This window comes from Ictidomys tridecemlineatus, chromosome 5 (genome assembly GCF_052094955.1).
Source record: "Ictidomys tridecemlineatus isolate mIctTri1 chromosome 5, mIctTri1.hap1, whole genome shotgun sequence".
Taxonomy (NCBI): Eukaryota; Metazoa; Chordata; class Mammalia; order Rodentia; family Sciuridae; genus Ictidomys; species Ictidomys tridecemlineatus.
In genome coordinates, this window is record NC_135481.1 from 157,325,654 (window position 1) to 157,349,180 (window position 23,527).

The 23,527-nt window shown below is 36.4% G+C and overlaps 1 protein-coding gene across 2 annotated transcripts; it reads left to right on the forward strand.

The window, feature by feature from the left end:
- The first annotated feature begins 3 nt into the window (after window positions 1-3).
- Window positions 4-22,379, forward strand: Crnkl1 (crooked neck pre-mRNA splicing factor 1). 2 transcript variants are annotated; one of them, XM_005320426.5, is made up of 14 exons: window positions 4-190; window positions 2,311-2,463; window positions 3,342-3,433; window positions 4,312-4,470; window positions 4,918-5,084; window positions 12,949-13,127; window positions 14,258-14,428; window positions 15,346-15,537; window positions 16,515-16,574; window positions 17,261-17,341; window positions 18,018-18,257; window positions 19,414-19,515; window positions 20,139-20,387; window positions 21,306-22,379. In XM_005320426.5, the coding sequence occupies exons 1-14, from the start codon at window positions 140-142 to the stop codon at window positions 21,471-21,473; spliced, it is 2,064 nt and encodes a 687-aa protein (XP_005320483.1). In that variant the 5' UTR covers window positions 4-139; the 3' UTR covers window positions 21,474-22,379. The 2 variants fall into 2 exon arrangements, with proteins under 2 accessions (XP_005320483.1, XP_021578800.1); XM_021723125.3 differs by lacking the exon at window positions 16,515-16,574.
- Window positions 22,380-23,527: the final 1,148 nt, after the last annotated feature.

Here is a 23,527-nt window from a genome sequence, read left to right on the forward strand (position 1 = left end):
AGGTCAGCCCAGCGAGTTCCGCTTCCGGTTCCGGCACTCGGTTTGTTGTCGGAAAGCTTTGTGGTCTTGGCGAGCCCTCTGGGGTGATCTCTGGGGTCTGGTGAGGGCAGGGAATCTCCCGAAGCCAGCTGCTGCAGACATGGCGGCCTCCACCGCAGCCGGGAAACAGCGCATTCCCAAAGTGGCCAAGGTAGGCGATAGAGGGGCTTTGTGGGAGGGGGTCCGGAAAAGAGGCTTCCCCCCACCCGCAGCCCCGGTGGTGCCCGGGTCAAGAGGGTATTGTCTGGGGGACAGGCCCTCTCTGGGAGAGTCCGTAGGGGAAACTAGGGGAAGGGGCTATCGGTGTTGAGACTAGGGGTCTTGCTCCCTAGAGCACGACTTGCACTGATTGGCATAGCCCTCGTTCTGGAAGTAATTCTTGCAGGGCAAGGTGGGGTCGTTCAGCAAATATTTGTCCAGCCAAGCACAGTGTTAGGTGCTGGAATTCACCCTAAACGGGCAGTTTGCACTACTCAAAACACGAGTAAATGTGAGGTGGCAGTCTTGCTAAATGTTACTCAAGCAAAAGGGTTGTGTAGGCGGGTCTGCAGAGTAAACTTGCCTAGGACTTGAAGGCTGCGTGAGAGTTAGCCCAATTGATATCGGAGGGAATGAGAGTAGATAATAGGAGTTGCTTAGTGACACAATTTAAATAAGTTAATTGTAGATTTATTATCTGGTATTTTTAAGGATGGCTGATACTGGTTCTTAATACATGGCAGTCTTTGTCCTAAACCAGTACAGATACTCTTTTTCCTATTTGTTTTTCCAACCCATAGGGCTTTCTTAAGCTTGACCTTCAGATATCAGTCTAGATGGATTTCAGAGATACTGCATATAAAGCACTTGTATTCATTAAATACAAATTATCATCAACATCATCATCATCATTGCTCCATGTATGACATTAAATATTAATTTTTATTGAATATTTCTTATTCAATTTTTTTGAGGTACTAGGAATTGAATTTAGGGCCTTGCACATGCTAGGCAAGTGCTTTGCCACTGAGCCACATCATCAACCATTTTTATTTTGAGACAGAATCTTGCTTACTTGCCCAGGCTGGTGGCGAATTTGAGATCTCCTGCCCACTGTGCCTGGCTAATTCTGCAAACTTTTATTGTCATCACTGGTTCAGTAGAAATAGAATGCCAGCTATATTAAAATTTATAGCCATATTTAAATGTAATTTAAACATTTTTCATACGCACATTTAAAAATGCAAAATGACTTTAATAATATATTTTATTTAATCCAATGAATTCAAAGTGTTCATCATGTAATTAGTATAAAAATGTTTAGTAAGGGCTGGGGTTGTGGCTCAGTGGTAGAGTGCTCACCTAGCATGTGCAAGGCCCTGGGTTCGAGTCTCAGCACCACATAAAAATAAGTAAACAAAATAAAGATATTGTGTCCAACTACAACTAAAAAATAAATTTAAAAAAATGTTTAGTAAGGTCGTTCATTCTTTTTTTAATACTAAGCCTTAAAAACTAGTGTTTTACACTTATAGGCCAACTCAACATAGACTCACTATATGTGACTCATAGCCACTGTGTTCGACAACACAGTTCTAAGACCTCAAGAAGCTTGGAGTCTAATGATGTTCAGGAAGTTTAAGTTGACTTAAAATGCTATGAAAAACCAAACCAAATAATCAACAAGGGCATTAAAATAAATTTAAGAATTCTGTAAATGGGCTGGGCATGGTGGTGCACATGTTTAATCCCAGTGGCTTGGGAGGCTGAGGCAGGAGGATGGCGTGTTTAAAGCCAGCCTCAGGAAAAATAAGGTGCTAAACAACTCAGTGAGATCCTGTCTCTAAATAAAATATAAAATAGGGCTAGGGATGTGGCTCAGTGGTTGGATGTCCCTGAGTTCAATACCTAGTACCAAAAGAAAAAAAAAAGACTTCTATAAATGGAAGTCATAATGCTAGGTAAGAAACTATACAACTCTTGATAAAGCAATACCTCTGATGAGAATTTTACCTAGTCTCACAGTTTATTATAGTCATCCAAAAGGGAAAACTTGCAATTTTTTTGCCACCTTTTTCTCTTGAGACTTTTACCTATTTGTTTGTAGTAGGTGTAATTCCAGATCAAAATTTTTTTCCTATTCAGTCTCATGGAGAAATGTGAACATGACATACCAAGAGGGCATCTTGTAGTCATACTTAGGAAGTTCACATCCTAAAAATTTTGTGTTTGTTTCTTATACCCTGTGTAAAGAATATCTACCAAAAATAGACATGTCTTCTTTCTTAAAAGGTAAAAAATAAAGCCCCAGCTGAAGTACAAATAACTGCTGAACAACTTTTACGAGAGGCTAAAGAAAGAGAACTTGAGCTTCTTCCACCTCCACCTCAACAGAAGATCACAGATGAAGAAGAATTAAATGATTACAAACTAAGGAAAAGGAAGGTCAGTTCATCTACTAAATGTTAAGAGTTTATAGGTTGGTTTGGAAAGCTTCTTATTGCTTTGAATGTATAAAAATGTAATGAAGTTTTTCTGTTTCTAGCCACATGAATATATATTTTTTGGTTATCAGATAACTGTGTTCTATAGAAATATATATATATATGTATACCAAAAAAAAATGTGCCATGAATTGTCTGTTTAAAAGAAATTAAATTCACTAGAGACATAATTTTTAGTGCTGAACTAAAGATGGGTGGAAGTTTAACAGGCAGAACAACTGGCAAGTGGAAGAGAAGTCTGCTTGGCAAGGCTCATTGTGTACTTCTGTCTGTATCATCTGTTGTGGTTAAGAGTTAGGACCTGGGGAAGAACCACAAGAAGGCTTTGGCATCTGGTTTGACCTCCTCACTCTAGAATGTTGGGTTACTTTAACCCACTAATCCTGCTGTGTCCATTTATTTGTTATTCTCAATGAGTTGCATAGGAAATTCTGAGAATTACTGAGAGAATTTAAAGGTAATAATTGAAAACATTTTTCTGATGAGGAGCAACAATAGAGAACTTAAAGGTAATATTTGAAAACATTTTCTTATGAGGAGCAACAATAGCAATAATATTTAACAGTATTAAAGTATCAGTTGTCATGGATTAGAGACAATATCAACAATTTTGCTAATAACTTTTTATATCTACAGTTTTCTCAAAGAAACATGTGATTATAAACTTCTTTAGTTTCTTATTTCTCAAAGGCTCCAACATGTAACTTCTCTTAAATAAGAATAAAATGAACAACAGTTTCAGAAGAAGGCTTAGAATAGGCAAAAGTAATCCTATTTTAAGTCAGTTTCCGTTTATTGACCCTCTTTGCCTTCTTCCAGACTTTTGAAGATAACATAAGAAAAAATAGGACGGTGATTAGTAACTGGATAAAATACGCACAATGGGAAGAAAGTCTAAAGGAGATTCAAAGGTAAAATTGCTAAGATTATAATTGTGAATATAAAGATGCTATAAATTAAAGATATAAAAATGTAGAAAATATTGTTGAGAGTATAATTTTGTAGGTAAAGATGTCATAAGTTGACAGGTAAAAAAGAACAGAAAATTTAAAGCACAAATAAAAGAGTATGCCTCTGGTATTTGTTCCATGGAACCCAAGGGTTCCCATGAAGTGCCTCAGGGTTGCTTCATGGATAATCCTGAGGATCATGGCAAGAGGAGGTTCCACAGGTATGTCTTGCCACCAGCACACACTGCAGATATGGAAACCTAGAGTCTGCCTATAGATTCACCTGCTTTATATGTTATTGAGATTTTTTTAAGATAAAAGTGGTCTGCCAAAAAACAGTGACCAACAAGATAAAAATTGTATCCTGATCCTTGGTGTTATGTAGCCTTTCTGCATTCTCCCCTCGCTCCTTTTTCTCTAGTGTGCCTGTGTACTTGCCACTCCCTCAGTACATTATTTCTCCTTGTCATGTCACTTGACTGTTCTCTCTACCTGTAAGGAGTACTCTTCCTCACAACCTTAGGCCCCAGATACATTGGATCTCTCTTCAAGTTCAGAATTCTAGGCTAGATGATGTCCACCACACATCATCATTTCTTTCTCCCTATTTCCTGTGCAGATCTTGACAATAATGTTTATCATATTGTACTGTAGTTACATGCTAGCCTATCCTTCTGTAAGACTTTATAAGATACTTGAGAATTTGCTATTTCTTCATCATTTTATGATCAGAACCTGGCTCATGGTAGACACTCAATGAAATTCATACAGTTTGAAATAATTACTACATATGTTACATGCACTTTTTTTTTGATACCCTTTAAATCTTGCTTCTTAAGGGCACGATCCATATACGAGCGTGCTTTAGATGTAGACTATCGAAATATTACACTGTGGCTGAAATATGCAGAAATGGAAATGAAGAATCGCCAAGTTAATCATGCCCGAAATATCTGGGACCGTGCCATCACAACTCTGCCACGAGTCAACCAGTTCTGGTAAGTTTCTGATCTAATAGAACAGCCTTTTATAGACGAGAAAAGTTCCCCAATTTTGTGTATTTCCTTTATTTATATAGTTATAATGTATATAATTAAATTTGCATCTTGTTTTTAAGATCTTATGAGTGCTTTTTAATGATCTATTGTCATAAGCCTAATGTTAAATAGTTTTGTAATCAAAACTAAAACTTTGATTACGATAACATTTCATGAATTAGAAACTTCTTGTTGGAGTAGGCACTTTTTTAAAAAAAAAATACTTTTCCCTCTAAGGTTCATCCTTTTTCAAGTTTATATTTCAGTGGAAAACATGTTTGATTTAACCATGAGGAAAGATACAATTTGAATCTTTCCATTAATAAAAGAATATCTAAAAATTGTCCAGGCTCATTTTTTTCCCTAAGTCATTCTCATGACAGATATTTTTGGGTGATCTTATTAAAGGTACAAGTACACATACATGGAGGAGATGTTGGGGAACATTGCTGGTGCCCGCCAGGTGTTTGAGCGCTGGATGGAGTGGCAGCCTGAGGAGCAAGCTTGGCACTCCTATATCAACTTTGAGCTAAGATACAAAGAGGTGGAACGAGCCCGCACAATTTATGAACGCTATATCCTTTGAATGAGATATGAGTGGTACTGTTATTGTTCTGGGAACTACTCCTCCCATAGAGCTGTTATGGGCAGGACATGGAGCCATTAGTATTACACCAGAAGTTAGAAATGAATTTTCATCAGCCTCACATTTATTTTGTAGGGGTAGATTGATCATACTGAAAATTTGTGATCTGGGTAGTTGAGTCCTTTCCAGTGAGGCTTTAGGTTTATTTCTATTTTAGTAATAATGTTTTGATTCCTTGTAGAAAATGATAACACTTAAGGTCTTTGCTGCTATAGCCAGTCCTGTTTTTGTTTTTTTGAGGTTTGTGTTGGACATTAGCACCGTTACTGCAGTTCACCCAGAAGTTTACTGTTTACCAGCTGTGTGTTGCTGTCACTTCTTGTTGAGCTAGGCAGTTTTCTGCAAAATTTAACTCCTTTGAACCCTGATGCCCTCTTCTTTAAAACCAGAATAAAAATATCTGTGGTGTGTGCTGGGGTGTAGCTTAGTGGTAGAGCACTTGCCTAATAGTTGCAAGGTCCTAAGTGATTCCCATCACAACAACAACAAAAAAAACTTTGTTGGTTTGAAGATTAGTCAATAACTTGAAAGCACTCTTAGAAACAGAAGCACAATGATCCTTACTACTCACAGATCCCATAGTTGGAAGTTTACATTCTTGATGAAATTTATTTGCAATTGCTGAATCAGCAATTGCAGTACTTTACAATCATTTTTGGACATGTGCACAACAGTGAAAAATTTTATTTTCTTGCTGTGCATATTTCCAGCCTGGGTCCAACAAAGCAGTACTCTGCCTCCATGTTTCAGCCGCAAAAATAGTGATGCCCAGGTGGTGAAGAGAGGAGAGGCCAGTGCTGTACCACTCAAGGAGCTTTAGCTCTGGGGACATTGGGTACTCAATACTCAATTCTGACCCCTTTAGTGGGCAATCTCAGGTCAGTCACTTAACACTTTGGGACCATATCTTCTCTTGTACAATAAAGAAAACAACCTTCCAAGATGAGTTATTTTTAGAATTTCAGGTTATAATGTATACAAGATGTATATGTATACAGTTTCCCTGGGAGTAATGGCTTGGCATTCAGTGTTTGCAGTGACTTTATAGAACGTTACCTACTGTAAATAAAAAGAATCAGCTTTATCATGCAATGTTAAGGTCTTCTGTCTCTATTTGTTTTATCATTAGTTTCATAAAAGCTTTCATATCACTTGCTGTGTGCCATACATTATTCTAAACGCTTTAAAAATAATATCAATCCCTCTTCAAAGCTCTACAATGCAGGAACTACTCCCATTCTGCACTTGAGGAAACAGGCATGACTGAGTAAGTGGCATGACCGAGATCTCACAGGTATTGATGGAAGTGGGATTTGAACCTAGCAGAGCAACTTCAGAACTGACATTCTTAAAGTCTTTACCATATTTGAATGTATTACTACTTTGGAAATTAATTCTCTCTTCAGGGAAGATAGATTAAAAATAGGTTCTGGTAGGAAATAAAATGGTAATTCAAAACTTTCTCTTTTGGCAGTTTTCTTCATGTGGTGTGGTTATTCCCCCCTCCCCTTAATCACATGTTCAAGTATTAAAGTTATTGAGCTTATAATAACATAGATACCATTTATTGACTATATTATTTATTTTTGTTAATAATACATTGCATTTTTAAAAATTTTTAATTGATTTTATTTTTTAAATACATGAGAGTGGAATGCATTATAATTTTATCACACATATACAGCACAATTTTTCATATCTCTGTATATAAAGTGTGTTCACACTAATTCATGTCTTCATACATGTACTTTGGATAATGATGTCTATCACATTCCACCATCATTGCTTACCCCCTACCCTCTCCTTTCCCCTCCCACCCTTCTGCCCTATCTAGAGTTCGTCTATTTTCATCTAGAAGAGGTGCTCCCCTTCCCTATCCCATTATGGGTCAGTCACCTTATATCAGAGAAAACATTTGGCATTTGTTTTTTTGGGATTGGCTAACTTCACTTAGCATTATTTTCCCCAGTGCCATCCATTCACCTGCAAATGCCATGATTTTATTCTCTTTTATTGCTGAGTAAAATTCCATTGTGTATATATGCCACATTTTTGTAATCTATTCATCTACTGAGGGGCATCTAGGTTGGTTCTACAGTTTAATTATTGTGAAATGTGCTGCTATAAACATTGATATGGCTGTGTCCCTGTAGTATGCTGTTTTTAAGTCCTTTGGGTATAGACTGAGGAGTGGGATAGCTGGGTCAAATGATGGTCCCATTCCCAATTTTCCAAGGAATCTCCATACTGCTTTCCATATTGGCTGCACCAATTTGGAGTCTCACCAGCAGTGTATGAGTGTTCCTTTTTTTCCGCACATCCTCGCCAACACTTATTGTTGTTTGTCTTCATAACAGCTGCCATTTCTGACTGTAGTGAGATGATATCTTATAGTTTGGTTTGCATTTCTCTAATTGCTAGAGATGATGAACATTTTTTCAAATATTGTTAATCATTGTATATCCTCTTCTGAGAAGTGTCTGTTCATGTCCTTGGCCCATTTATTGATTGGGTTATTTGTTTTTTTGGTGCTTAGCTTTTTGAGTTCTTTATATATACCCTATCTGATGTGTGAAGGGTTAAAAATTTGCTTCTAAGATGTAGGCTCTATTCACCTCACAGATTGTTTCTTTTGCTGAGAAGAGACTTTTTAGTTTGAGGCCATCCCATTTATTGATTCTTGGTTTTGATTCTTATGCTATAGGAGTCTTATTAAGGAAGTTGGGGCCAAATCTGATATGATGGGATTAGGGCCTACTTTTTCTTCTATTAGATGCAGAGTCTCTGGTTTAATTCCTAGGTCCTTGATCCACCTTGAGTTGAGTTTTGTGCATGGTGAGAGATAGGGGTTTAATTTCATTTTGTTGCATATGGATTTCCAGTTTTCCCAGCACCATTTGTAGAAGAGGCTATCTTTTCTCCAATGCATGTTTTTGGCACCTTTGTCTAATATATAATTGTAATTTTATGGGTTAGTCTCTGTATCCTCTATTTTGTACCATTGGTCTACCATTGGTGCCAATACCATGTTTTTTTTGTTACTATTGCTCTGTAGTATAGTTTAAGGTCTGGTATAGTGATGCCATCTGCTAAGGATTGCTTTAGCTATTCTGGGTCTCTTATTTTCCCAATGAATTTCGATGATTTTTCTTATTTTTCCTGATGATTGCTTTTTCTATTTATATGAGGAATGCCATTGGGATTTTGATTGGAATTGCATTAAATCTATATAGTGTTTTTGGTGGAATGGTCATTTTGATAATATTAATTCTGCCTATCTAAGAGCAAGATAGATCTTTCTATCTTCTAAGTTCTTCTTTGATTTCTTCCTTTAGGGTTCTGTAGTTTTCATTGTATAGATCTCTCACCTCTTCCATTAAGTTGATTCCCAAGTTTTTTTTTTTTTTTTTGAGGCTATTGTAAATGAGGTAGTTTTCCTTTCTGAGGATTTGTCACTGATCTACAGAAATGCCTTTGATTTATAGGCATTGATTTTATATCCTGCTACTTTACTGAATTCATTTACTAGTTCTAGAAATTTCCTGGTGGAGCTTTTTGGGTCTTCTAGAATCATATCTTCAGCAAATAGTGCTAATTTAAGTTCTTCCTTTCCTGTACGTATCCCTTTAATTTCTTTCGTCTACTTGCTCTGGCCAGTGTTTCAAGAAATATGTTAAATAGAAGTGGTGAACGAGGGCATCCCTGTCTTGCTCCAGTTTTTAGAGGGAATGCCTTCAGTTAGTCTCCTTTTAGAATGATATTGATCTGGGGCTTAGTGTAGATAGCCTTTGTAATGTTGAGATATGTTCCTGTTATCCCTAGTTTTTCTGATGTTTTGAACATGAAGAGGTGCTGTATTTTGTCAAATGCTTTTTCTGCATCTATTTAGATGATCATATGAGTCTTTATCTTTAAGTCTATTGATGTGATGAATTACATTTATTGATTTCCTTATGTTGCCAACCTTGCATCCCTGGGATGAATCTTAATTGATCATGGTCCACAATTTTTTTTTTTTTGAGAGAGAGAGAATTTTTTAACATTTATTTTTTAGTTTTCGGTGGACACAACATCTTTATTTTATTTTTATGTGGTGCTGAGGATCGAACCCAGTGCCGCGTACATGTCAGGCAAGCGTGTACTGCTTGAGCCACATCCCCAGTCCCCACGATCTTTTTGATATGTTTTTGTATTCGATTTGCCAGAATTTTATTGAGAATTTTGGCATCTATGTTCATTAGAGATATTGGTCTAAAGTTTTCTTGCTTTGATGTTCTTTGCCTGGTTTTGGAATTAGGGTGATATTAGCCTCATAGAATGAGTTTGGAAGTACTGCCTCTTTTTTCTATTTCCTGGAAAAAAATTGAAGAGTATTGATATTAGTTCTTCTTTAAAGGGCTTGTAGAACTCGGGTGTGTATCCATCAGACCTGGGCTTTTCTTGGTTGGTAGGCATCTGATGGCATCTTCCATTTCATCACTTGATATTGATCTGTTTAAATTGTGTATATCTTCCTGAATCAATCTGGACAAATCTTATGACTTAAGAAATTTATCGATGCCTTCAATATCTTTTATTTTATTGGAGTACAAGTTTTCAAAATAATTTCTAATTATCCTCTGTATTTCTGTAGTGTCTGTTGTGATATTACCTTTTTCATCACATATGCTGGTAATTTAAATTTTCTCCTTATCTTCGTCTATCAATTTTATTTATTTTTTTCAAAGAACCAACTTTTAGTTTTGTCAATTTTTTCATTTTTTTCTTTTGTTTTGATTTCATCTCTAATTTAATTGTTTCTTGCCTTCGACTGCTTTTACTGTTGATTTGTTCTTCTTTTTCTAGGCTTTTGATATGTAATGTGAGGTCATTTATTTGTTGACTTTTTCTTCCTTTAAGTAATAAACTCAATGCAATGAACTTTCCTCTTAGAACTGTTTTCATAGTGTCCCAGAGATTTCGATATGTTGTATCTATGTTCTCATTAACCTCTAAGAATTTTTAAATCTCCTCTTTGATGTCTTCTGCAATCCATTGTTCATTCAGTAGCATATTGTTTAGTCTCCAGGTGATGGAGTAATTTTTATTTTTTATTTTGTCAATGATTTCCAATTTCATTCCATTGTGATCTGATAAAATGCATGGTAGTATCTCTACTTTTTTTGTATTTGCTAAGAGTTGTTTCATGGCATATTATATGGTATATTTTAGAGAATGATCCATGTGCTGCTGAGAAGAAAGTGTATCCGCTTTATGCAGGTTGAAATATTCTATATATGTCAGTTAATTCTAAGTTATTGATTGTATTATCGAGTTCTATAGTTTCTTTATTTGGAAGATCTATCCAGTGGTGAGAGAGATGTGTTAAAGTCACCCAAGATTATTGTGTTGTGGTCAGTTTGACTCTTGAACTTGAGAAGAGTTTGTTTGATGAATATAGCTGCACCATTGTTTGGGGCATATATATTTATGATTGTTATGTCTTGTTGGTGTATGGTTCCTTTGAGCAGTATGTAATGTCCATCTTTATCCCTTTTGATTAACTTTGGCTTGAAGTCTACTTTATTTGATATGAGGATGGAAACCCCAGCTTGCTTCCTCAGTCCATGTGAGTGGTATGATTTTTTGGAACCTTTCACCTTCAGTCTATGTGTGTCTTTTCCTATCAAATGAGTCTCCTGGAGGCAGCATGTTGTTGGATATTTTTTTTTCTTATCCAATCTGCCAGTCTATGTCTTTTGATTGGTGACTTTAAGCCATTAGCATTCAGGGTTATTATTAATACATGGTTTGTATTCCCAGCCATAAAATTATTTTTGTTATTTAACTTGACTTGATTTTCTTTTTTGATTAGTTTTTTCTTTAGGGTACTACCTCCCTCTGCTGATTTTCATTGTTGTTTTTTGTTTCCTCTTCATGGAGTATTTTGCCAAGGATGTTTTGTAGTGCTGGTTTTCTATAAATTCTTTTAACTTTTGTTTATCATGGAAGGTTTTCATTTCATATTCAATTCTAAAGCTTAATTTTGCTGGATACAAGATTCTTGGTTGGCACCCATTTTCTTTCAGAGCTTGATATATGTTGTTCCTGGGTCTTCTGGATTTCAGGGTCTGTGTTGAAAAATCTGTCGTTATCCTAATTAGTTTCCCCCTATATGTAATCTGATTCCTTTCTCTTGTGGCTTTTAAAATTCTCTTCTGATTTTCTATGTTGGGCATTTTCATTATAATGTGCCTTGGTGTGGATCTATTTTAATTTTGTACATTCAGTATCCTGTAGGCCTCTTGAATTTGGATTTCTAATTCATTCTTCATGTTTGGAAAGTTTTCTGATATTATTTCATTGAATAGATTGCTCATTCCTTTGGTTTGGAACTCTATGCCTTCCTCTATCCCAATAACTCTTAAATTTGGTCTTGACCTCAGGATGGTGGAGATAACCAGGGTGGGAAGTCTGGTCCTGGTGCAGGTCACTGGAAGCGGGGAGTGGCACCCGCCAGTCTCTTCAGGAAGACTGCACCTCACGGGTCTCTTTTTGGGACCACTCGTATGACTTGAGCACCTGGTGCTATCTCCCTATCTTGCCTGGAGATTTCCTAGTTCCTGGTTTCTCCATTAGGCTCCAAACTTTAGCCCCATCTCCCTCTCCCCTAGCAGTTCCCAATTGAGGAACCTCCCACACCGCGGTTCCCATGGAAAGCTCCGTGGTCACACTGCACACCTGTGTTTGGCAGCTACTATGTTGGATTACCGCTGCTGGGGAGGGGGGAGGTTGGAAAGCTGTTATCTGGCCACTGGAGATCTGATCTGGGAGCTTCCCCCACCTAACGTGGCGAGAATGTTGAAATAAGATGGAGGCAGTCTCCTTTCAGCGCCGGGGTGTCTGGTGAGGTAGGGGGGAGTCAGATGATGGCGTTGTGCTATGGGTAGGTAGCAGCTTAGTAGCAGCTTAGTGACTTGCGTGGGAGCTGAGCGAAGTCTTGGCGATCTGCAGATGTGTTGATAGGTGATTCTGCTAAGGCACTCCAGAGCTTTGCGTGGGCTAGAACTTTGGTCTTGAACTTCGGGTTTTGCGTCCTGTTCGAATGCCAGGCGTTCTATTCCAACGCTGAGGTCTAGAGCCCTTCGTGGGGTCACAGCGTTGGTGATTTCTACAGAGAGCAGCTGTATTGGGGTCCTCTAACACTCTCAGAGATGCAGTATTCCGAATAGGTGAGATCTGGATTACAGAGTAACACAGAATGCTGCCTTCTCTGGCCCACCATCTTGAAAACCCTTATTTTTTAAATTTATTATTGCAATACTAAAGATAGAACCCAGAACCCCATGCATGCTAGGCAAGTACTCTACCACTAAGTTATACCCTCAGCCCTTGACTCTGTTCTTTTAGCCAGAAACTGGTAAGGGATTTATAAATTTTTTTGTCATTTAAAACTGACAGTAACCTATTGTGGTTGGTATTAGTTTTCCATATATACAGAAGATAAAGCTGAAACAAATGAAATTACTTGTCTGCAATTACATGATTAGTAACCTGCATTGAGATTTCTCTTTGGCTTCAAACTTCTATTTATACCCACTACTACAATATTGAATAAACACTGAGGGCACATAAAGGCAAATACCCTTGTGAAGGCCAGGGAAGAGTTTTATTGCACCTTTGTATGTTGGTTATCAACCCTAGAGGGTAGTTTGAATTATTGGGGTGTTAGGGTTTATTATGGTTTTGGTATTTATGTGATTTTTTTTTAAAGCCATGTTATCTTTCCTGGTATTTCCTTAATTTCCCTGTACTTGTCCTTGTACACCCTGATGTGAAGAACTGGATCAAGTATGCCCGCTTTGAAGAAAAACATGCTTATTTTGCCCATGCACGGAAAGTGTATGAGAGAGCTGTTGAATTCTTTGGAGATGAACATATGGATGAACACCTTTATGTTGCCTTTGCCAAATTTGAGGAAAATCAGAAAGAAGTAAGTATACTTCAGTAACTTGATTGCATTGTGAAACATCTTAGAAAAGGTTACATCTTGTGCACAATGAGGTCATTTCCATTTTTTTCTTACTCATCTTTGGAGAAAATGTTTTGCAAAGACAAAAATAATTTCATAAAGAAAATAACATACATATATGGCTGAGGTGCAGATTGGGAATTGAGTGATTATAGATTTCACTATAATTGTCTTAATTTTGTTTTATTTGTTTGAAAGTTAAGCTTTTAAATCTTAATGTCTATAAACTGTAGAGTTCTTTGGCAGCTTCATTAAAGGAAGGTAAAAAACCTGGACAGCAAAAAGCCAAAAAGTCACAGAACAGAGAACAGAATTCAGAATGAAACAGATATTGCCCCACAAAATAAGTTCTTCTCTTTCTTAGTTATACAAAAGAATTTCTGACAGTACCTCAAATAATGTAGATTTGACAGAGTTAGGCTGAGACTTTGCACAAATGCTGGAGAGTCCAGGTTCTGTTGTAAAAGGGAAGGATAGAAGGGCTTAAAGTGGGTGATCGAATACGAAAACTTAAAATATTTAAGGAAAACTTCTGGCTAGTTTATAGAGAATATATTGCAGAGGAGATGGGATTAGCAAAAATAGAATGAGGTGAGACTTATGAGGATACTTTTGAAATGATCCAGGTTAGAAATGGAGATAGGTCAGCAACAGGGAGAGAAGAAAAGGACCGTGTTGAAGAGGTAGAAATGGCAGGGCCTGTTGAAGAAATGAATGTGGAAAATGAGAAAAGAAAAGGAACAAAGAGGAGATTTTGATGTGAGCTAGCATGTGACTATAGTGTTGCCTACTAAGATTGGGAAGACTGGGAAAGAACCAGCTTGGGAGTGGGAGAAAGAAGTTCAGTTTGGGTCCTGGTTAGTTTGAGATTTGCAATAATCCTCCAACTTAAAGTATTAGCAAGCCAGCATTAAATGTGAAGCTCAAAGAAGAGCTTCTGACACAAATACTTTCAACCAAAGAGAGAAGAAAAGGTTTATTTTGGACATTTTGATAACTTAAAATCTTATAGTTTATACCACAATTACTCTCTTTTTCCATGACTAGAATGAGAATGTGTAATGGAAGGTAGTCATCTTATCTGCTTTTAGTTTGAAAGGGTACGAGTCATCTATAAGTATGCCCTGGATAGAATTCCAAAACACGAGGCCCAAGAACTCTTTAAAAATTATACCATCTTTGAGAAGAAGTTTGGCGACAGGAGGGGTATTGAAGACATCATCGTGAGCAAACGGAGATTCCAGTATGAAGAAGAAGTGAAGGTGGGTGCTGGTGTGGGTGGTTAATTCTGAAGTGCTCATTAGTACTAGCTGCTCTGGCATAAAAAATGGCTAGTTAGGACTATCAGTGGTAACTCTTAAAAAGATCTGTGATCAGCTGGTACATTTCAGACAAGTTAGAATATAGAGGCTGATAGAAAAGGCAGGCAAACTATATTGGATTTGCTCTACCATTCACAAGTGGAAAGTCATCTATTGGTTGCTGATTGTGTATGTGGAACTTGAAAAGAAATGTAGAAACCAGTTGAGCTCATTTTTGGAAGAAGATGGAAGAGTTGTAGGTATCTAAAATCCTGTTTTGCACATTATTGCCCTTTAGCTTTAACTGCCTGGACAAAAGATGTATCATAGATATGATTCTATTCTCATCTCTTTATGTACTGTGTTGATTTCAATTTAAAATAATAGCATTTTCCTTCACTGTTATGCTATATATTTAAAATTATTTTTGCTTAGATTAAAATTTCTCCAAGCAAAGGAGTAATTCTGGTGTTAAGTGCTGTGGTAGGTCAGCAAGGTATTTTCAAGAAAAATTTCTATTCTCTGAAAATGTAGGGTTTCATAATTGTATGATAAAAATCCACTGTAATTTTATTATAAATCCAGTGATATGTAGTCATATGTATGTGCACCTTAATAAGGATGATATCTCATTATTGAGTAGTTATCTGGGAGTGATGACTCTGGAGGAAAGGGCCACACCTAGCCAGTAACCTCTCCTTTGGTTTCCTTTTATTTTTTATTTATACATTTTCAGAAACGGTGTTTTCTAAATTAGATAACAGGTAAAATCTAACAGAAAAGGTGCTAATCTATAAAGAGTCATTCTGTGCCTCTTTTCAGCTCACATAGTATAGCTTTGGTTTTGTCTTTATTGATAAAGCAGCTTATCTTTCTAGGCTAATCCACACAATTATGATGCATGGTTTGATTACTTGCGCTTGGTGGAAAGTGACGCAGAAGCTGAAACTGTGCGTGAGGTCTATGAGAGAGCCATTGCCAATGTCCCACCCATTCAGGAGAAGAGGCACTGGAAGCGCTACATATATCTTTGGATCAACTATGCACTCTATGAAGAATTAGAGGCAAAGGTAAAAATATTGAATTTTATGTCAGCTGTTAATGATTTCCTTGTGTTGAGTGTGTATTCATAGCTTGTCTGTTATGGGTAGTGGATGATAGTTATAATCCTTGAAACAGAGAAGTTTAATTTTAAATTCTTACAGGCTTCTGTTCAGCCATAAAATTATACATTCTCTCTGCAACATTTTAAATTCTCTATACCTGTTGTGGGAAAGTTTAAGTAGTGTGTGTCTGTGTGTGTGTTGTCTTCTTTGAAGCATTAGGAATTGAACTCGGGACCTTACACGTGCTAGGCAAATGCTAAACCACTGTTTGTTTTTAAAACCTGAAAATAAGATAACGTTTGGAACTTGAAAGGGAATAAAGAACCAGCCCTCAGGTTAATTATATATATTAATTTTATATAGTTTCCTATAATTTATGTTTTTTTTCCACAAATGTAGCTCACATAAGATTATACGATTTTTTTTTCTTTTTTTTGAGAGAGAGAGAGGAGAGAGAATTTCAATATTTATTTTTCAGTTTTCGGTGGACACAACATCTTTGTTTGTATGTGGTGCTGAGGATCGAACCCGGGCCGCACACATGCCAGGCAAGCGCGCTACCGCTCGAGCCATATCCCCAGCCCCAAGATTATACGATTTTATTTGAGGTTAAAATTAAATGACATTTATAGAAATTGGTCATGTATGTGAGTTAACAGGTAAAGATTAACCTGTTATTGATGTGAGAACATAAAACATCTTTCTTTCTGCTGTCAGGCAGAGTCTTTCTACAAAGAACACTCATAGAGTTCGATGTCTGTATTGTTGGTGATTTCTTAAAGTTTGGCCATTTTTAATCATAAATGAAATCAGGGTTTGAAAATAGTCACTGGAGAAAACATATTCAGTGTTGAGTTTGTACATTTTTACTGGTAAAATTAGTAACTAGTGAAGTTAATGTTAGCAATAAACTTAAAATTTTGTGAAAAATTTTTATACAGGATCCTGAAAGGACAAGACAGGTGTATCAAGCCTCTTTGGAACTAATTCCTCACAAAAAGGTATCCTTGCTCTAAAATGTTCAACTCCAACCAGGACAAAATTCTCATGTATTACTTGTGAAATGATAGGATGAAATAACATTTAGTGATTATTTCCCTGGACTAGACACCATGGAAAACATAAATAAGAATGAGATTACACAGAGGATAACCTGTATTGAGAAACAAATTAATAATATAGATAATGTAAAAATTCAGAGGCTGGGTAATTTGAATAGGCTGAGTAGAAAGGAAGACATTGACAAGAATTCACACAACATATGTGAGAGACACAGAACTGTGTTTGTTGATAATTGAGTGCATCCCTTGCTTCTCTAGAGATGGTTGAGATGTTACCTCTGCCATGTTTCCTAGCACAAGAAACAAAGTCTTTCCTGCTGTTGAAGTATTGGCCAAATTATCTTCTCAGAATAGACATAGGATATTCTGTCTACATACAAGCGGCCCACAAAACAAGGCCTATTCAAGGAGAGGCTGCAGTGTCATGAAGTACAGTAAAGTATCTGAATCATGATGTTTGTAACTGTTGTGAAATCTTTACTTGTAAGTAAGCAAAATACATCCTGCCTCAGAAGTTTCAGGAAAATTTAACTGCCAATAGCCTTTTGTTAATTTAAATTTTCTTTAATTCAACTTACTTTAAATGAATTTCTTCAGTTAAATATTTTTATGCTTTTGTTTCCTAGTTCACGTTTGCCAAAATGTGGTTATATTATGCACAATTTGAAATAAGACAGAAAAATTTACCATTTGCCAGAAGAGCTTTGGTAAGTAAAGAAAGGATCAGATGCCTCATGAAGTTTCTTGAGAAAGAATTTAAAATCTTAATGCTTACAAGTTGTACAGTTTCTGCTCTACTAAAAACACAACAGAAATTCCTATCACCATAAACTGGGACATGTTAGGAAAAACTCGTCAGATGATGATGCTTAAATTATTCTTATTACCTAGGGCAAGTGAACGTTCTCTTTCAATATTGGAAATATCTATAGCTACCAATTGCTAAATCTGCCCTTAGACTAGATGCAGTAGTCTGGTCCTGTGCAAACTTCTGGTGTATTAAATGCATCTTCCTCCTAAAAATTGTTTTGAAATTTTAATAGGATCAAATACTATATTTAATTGTGATTTCTCTTCAGATAAGCTACTATTACCTTGGCTGTGGACAGCAAGTCAAGTTTCACTCTTTGATTAGCTTTTTATTTGAAGGAGGTTTTAATATCCATTTTTTCTGAGAGAGTTTAAAGTCCAAAATAGTGGATTAGGTACCAGTGAGCACAGGCCATCTTGTCAGCTGGTTGAGCTAGAGAAGTGTCTTCTGGTCTTTTGTCAAGAGCCACTGTGAATAGTGTTATACCACAGAGCAATATTATGGACTGCCATGTTGAAATGATCGTGCAACCCACTGAGGTATTGCAGTCATCTGATCATTTTATTTTTCAGGGAACTTCTATAGGCAAATGTCCAAAGAACAAGTTATTTAAAGGCTACATAGAATTGGAGCTGCAGCTTCGAGAATTTGACAGATGCCGGAAGCTTTATGAAAAGTTCCTGGAATTTGGGCCTGAAAATTGTACCTCCTGGATTAAATTTGCAGAACTAGAGACAATCCTTGGTGATATTGAAAGAGCCCGGGCCATTTATGAGTTAGCCATCAGCCAACCACGCTTAGACATGCCAGAGGTGAGGATCTCAAGTTGCATATATTTTGTTCTAGAGACTTCTCTAGTATTCCTTTAGATAATCATCTAAGAGAAAGAGAGTGTTTTAGAATATAAACATGATCTGACTAGCCACAATCTTTTCTACTCAGATTAGGATTTTTCTGTTTGTAGGATAGGAAGATGGGTAGGGGTGAGGGTAGTTGGAAAATGAAGGCCTCTAGCTAGCTACCAGAGCACAGTAGACACCCAGCATGAATTAGGATATATTGGCATGGATGATGAGCTCTCTTCCTCCCTTCCTCAAACCTGGAAAGGAAGAGAAGAGAAGGCCAGGCAAGCAAACAGCCAGCAGGTAGCCCATGTGGAGAACAGGAGAAATAGAGGTGGGGACTGCACATTCCTGTTCTAGTACAGTTTTGCCTGGATCGGACCAATAAAAGAGGCTCCAACCAAACCATAATGTGTCTAGAATTATAACTGCTGCTGTCCTGGCCAGCTTTCAGTAGTTAAGCTTTAGCCACATGGTGGCGCCAGACTATAGGACTGATTTGAGTGACACTAGAGTCACAACTCACTTGGCCATTTTGTCAGTATTGACTTAACATGACCCTACATTTAATGGTTCAGGCCCTACTGACCACATCAGGACAGTGCTTTGTGTATCTGGTTCCATCTCTTGGCCTTAATTCTTCCACTAGACTGCTGCTCCCACATGTCCAGGCCAGTTTATTTATCCTGGTGCTTGACAGGTAGGCACCTATCCAATAAATACTTGTTGAGTTTAACTCAAATAACAAGGAATTTACAGTAAAGGTTAAGACATACTGGCTAATTTGGGCCAGTTTTCTCCCTCATGATTAATTGCATGTGGCAGAATCATAAAAGTACCTGGGAGACACTTGCTATTTCTCAGTTCTTGATTAAATTGAACATTTTGGAAAAACTCCAAAGGAGAATCTAAAACTAAATCCATGGTCTTTTGGCCTGTAGTCTAGAATTCTAGCCGAGTTTTAGCAAGCTTATAAATGCAGATATTATTATTTCATTCATTTGCTGTCAATTAACTCCTTAGCATAAGTTCTGTTCTTGGATGTAAATTAAAGTATAGGTAATTTGTGCTTTGGATGGGTGCATCTGCTTTGTAAATGTTAAGACTGACCTATTGTTTTTCTTAGGTGCTTTGGAAATCATATATTGATTTTGAAATTGAACAGGAAGAAACAGAAAGAACAAGAAATCTTTATCGACAATTGCTTCAGCGAACACAACATGTCAAGGTATCCTGTGATTTGTTGTTGATCTTTGATTTTGCTTGAATTAGCAGTCCTAAAAAAAATTTTTTTTATTAGAGAATTTAATTTAACTATACATAGTGATAAACATCTGTAATCTCAGGTACTTGGGAGGCTGAGGCAGGAGGATCAGAACTTGAAGGCTAGCTTGGGCACCTTATTGATACCCTATCCCAAGTAAAAATTTTAGAAAGGCTTGGGATGTAACTCAGTAGTAGAGCACTTGCCCAGCATGCATGAGGTTCAATCTCCAGTGCCATAGGAAAAAAGGAAAATTTATTTTAAATTATTTCTTTGCTTTTAATGAGAACCCACAAGTCTCAGAGGACTTGTGAATGTTAAACTTATACAATGTATATGTTTATACTGCATGTGAATATCTTGGATATCATGAGATTGGAAAAAGTTCCTCTTTTCATGGTTATTATCAGATATAGAAACAAATTACTTCCATGCTTACATTGACTCATATAGTCAATGTATTCTGTGAAACACTAGAAATGACTATATCATATTCAGATATCATGAACTAGAAATTAGCTTTATTATTATTATGACTGCCATCTAGATGACATTGCTAATTTGATTCCTTAATAATTTTCTTTAAGGTATGGATCAGTTTTGCTCAGTTTGAGTTGTCTTCAGGGAAAGAAGGAAGTGTGGCTAAATGTAGACAGATTTATGAAGAGGCTAACAAAACCATGCGAAACTGTGAAGAAAAGGAAGAGAGACTTATGCTGCTAGAATCCTGGCGAAGCTTTGAAGATGAATTTGGAACAGCATCAGATAAGGAGAGAGTAGACAAACTCATGCCAGAAAAAGTCAAGAAGAGAAGAAAGGTCCAGGCTGATGATGGGGTAAGAGCTGAGCCTTGAAGCTATGTGTTACATGAGTAGAAATGTATGAGTTTAAAGTTTTTGCAATTGGCATATATACAACATGAGAATGGGACCACACAGCCTAGAGTAAGAGTCACTTGCAGTCCAGTTACTAAGGAAGGATAGCCAGGGTAGAGGATTGGGATGGGGATTGGCAAAAGCTTTGGGGGTATAGTTGAGTCCAGGAACTATATAAAATGTGATATTTCTAAAGTAGGAAGTCAATGTGGAGGGAAATAAACTCACCAAGTGGAGCTAATGCAGACAAAGTTTTGTAGGCATAGGAAAGAGTTTGGTGGGAATTTATTAAAGGCTTTTTAAAAATGACATAACAAGATTGCTGTTATTTCATACAGGAAAGCTTAAGAGTCTTAGATTGCATAAAGAAAACCTGTGAGAAAGCTGTTTTTGTAAGCTAAGTAAGTGCAGGTAGAAGTGGGGCCTAGAAGAGCAAATTTTGGCAAGTGAAATCAGTAGTAAGATGGAGGTAAGGATATAAGGGGCAGGAATCATAATAATAATGCACAGGTATATAGCTTTTGCTGTTAGATACATGTGAAGTAAAAAATCTTTAAAAGTGTAAATCTTAAACATAAGACTGAAAAATGTAGTTAGAGACACTATCTTCTTGGCTGACTATGAAGCAGAATTTTCTTCCACCAGATTTTCCCATTTTGGTGAGCTACAACTCCAGCAACACCAACCTAGCAGCTGCTTATTCATGTCCTATCTTTCAGGCTTGGCTTTTGAGTTTTTTTGTAGTAGATTTTGATATTGTTTTGTAAATGAAGACAAGTTGAGTTAGAACTCTGGGTTTCCAGTAAAAACTCTCTGCTTTAACTGAAATGTATTTAAGCCAAATGTTTTCTTGCCTTTTAATTTGCTTTATTTCTACAGTCTGATGCAGGATGGGAAGAATACTATGATTACATCTTTCCAGAAGATGCTGCCAACCAACCTAACCTCAAGCTCTTGGCCATGGCCAAACTTTGGAAGAAACAGCAACAGGAAAAGGAGGCTGCTGAGCAAGATCCAGATAAGGATGTGGATGAGAGTGAATCCTGATATTTTCTTCGTATTGAAAAGTGTTTTATTATTTTTATAAATTGACAGTTTGGAACTCTTCAGACTCCTGGAAGTTTTTATATTCACCAGCAAGGAATTATTTGGGATTTTTGATGGCTACTTTTTTGAATCATTTTTAAAATGCTCTGGATTAGGTAGGGGTGAGGAATTGCAAGTAAATGCATTTTTTAAATGCTGGATTTCTTCACTTGACTCCAAACTTTCCTAATGTTTGTCTATATCATGCATTAGGAAATGTAATTGAGGTTATGCTTAGCATCTATTTTAGATGGACCTGCAGATTTATTTTGACTCATTTTTTTAAAAAAGTTTTCAGGTTACAGTCTGCAGTAATATTTCAGATATAGTTTTCTAATGTTATGCATTCATGAAACCTATAACTTTTTACTGTTTTCAAAGTCAATCTTGAATTCAGTTTCCAGCACTGCCACTTAGTGATTGTGTATTTTAACCTTTTTTTTTTTTTTTCAGTTTCCTTGCTCGTAAAATAGGTCAATTCTTTGACAGCACATTTCAAAATTATATTAGAAAAATACCTGGTGCACAGTAAGTGGATAAAACATTTGTTCTTTTCCAGTGTTAAATATGTTCATTCCTTGTAAATCAGGATATGCTTGAATTAACATCAAAACATCTTTACCTTCTCAATAGTGGCCAGTTATACCAAAAGCTATTAAAAACATTGCAAAGTTAACTTACAGTGACTATTTTTCTGAAGTCATTTTTACCAATAACATTTAGTTTCAATTATACCATTATTAGTTCCTTAAACTGGTTTGAGTTTTGTAGTTGAGTTTTGACTTGTTTTATAAGATGTGCTATGAAAAATGATGCCCCCTTTTCAAGTAAGTTTGGGAAATCCTAGATTAAAGCTTAAACTGTTAATGGAGTCTCTAAAATCAGTCTTCTTGGAGCCTTTGGTATACTGCTATATATCATGAATCTTCATAATGATGGTGTCCTATTGTTTCCCAAATTTAATGAACAATGGAATTATAAATTTTATCTAGAATATTATCTCTGTGTGCTAAGTACAAAAAAAGTTTACTCATAACACCCAACATGTTAAACTTAGCCTAGGGGTTTAGAGCATACGTAAAAACACTGAAGGTACCATATACTAAATAATGAAAGCTTAATGTAGCACAAGAATGAAAACATTATTAATATTATGATGTATTACTTACATTCTCAAGCAGAAAAACTGATCTGTTTCATTTAACTTAGCTGGTATTTCAAGCATACTTTTTTGTTTTGCTTTGTTTACTACACAAACATCCAGCTGTATTTTCAAGACTCTTTCTCACCTGTAGGACCATTAATAAGTAAATTTAATATTAAATGTATAAATTCATCCAAGGGAGTAAGAGACTTGGTTATTAATTTCTATCTTGAAAATTAGGGCATTTGAGGGCACAAGAAAACAGAATAATAAGCCTTTTTGTCTTATGCTTTTGTTACTGGACCTCACACTTTGGGGTGTCAGATTGGTTATACTGACTGAGGTCTTAGGAGAATCTGATTGTCCTTTACTAAATATGCAGTCAAGGGGAAAGACAAAAATAGGTCTGAACGTTAATGACCAGCCAGTCTTCCTAGAATTATCTGTTCTGTTTAGGTTGCGTGTAGACATAAGAAAAAGTTAGGGATCATAACAAACGTGCCAGTGTGAAATGCTGGAAGGAAAGTTATTCTCCTATGGGAGAACATAAAAGATGCATTTATCTTTTTCCTGAACTTCACCAAAATCCTTTTTACAGTAAAAGCTTTTTAATCATTTCATGTGGATTTTTCTTTAGTTTTTTCTTTTACTTATTGGATATTTTCAGATGCTAGAGGTAATGAAACTACATATGAAAACACATGGTCAGCCTATGGTCTGGTTTCTTTAGGAATTACGTTCCTTTTCTTCTTAAAAAAAAAAATCAGCTTCTTTTTGTATTTAGGAAGGCAGGATTTAAACAGTACTGAAAGAAAGAAAAAAATCCAGGAAACAACTAGGAAGAATCTGTACAGGACAAGCAGCTTATTTT

Coding starts and splice junctions, on each gene's coding strand:
- Crnkl1 (XM_005320426.5), top strand. CDS start 140: ATGGCGGCCTCCACCGCAGCCGGGAAACAGCGCATTCCCAAAGTGGCC. Junction 191..2,310: donor GCATTCCCAAAGTGGCCAAG/GTAGGCGATAGA, acceptor CTTTCTTAAAAG/GTAAAAAATAAAGCCCCAGC. Junction 20,388..21,305: donor AGGTCCAGGCTGATGATGGG/GTAAGAGCTGAG, acceptor TTATTTCTACAG/TCTGATGCAGGATGGGAAGA.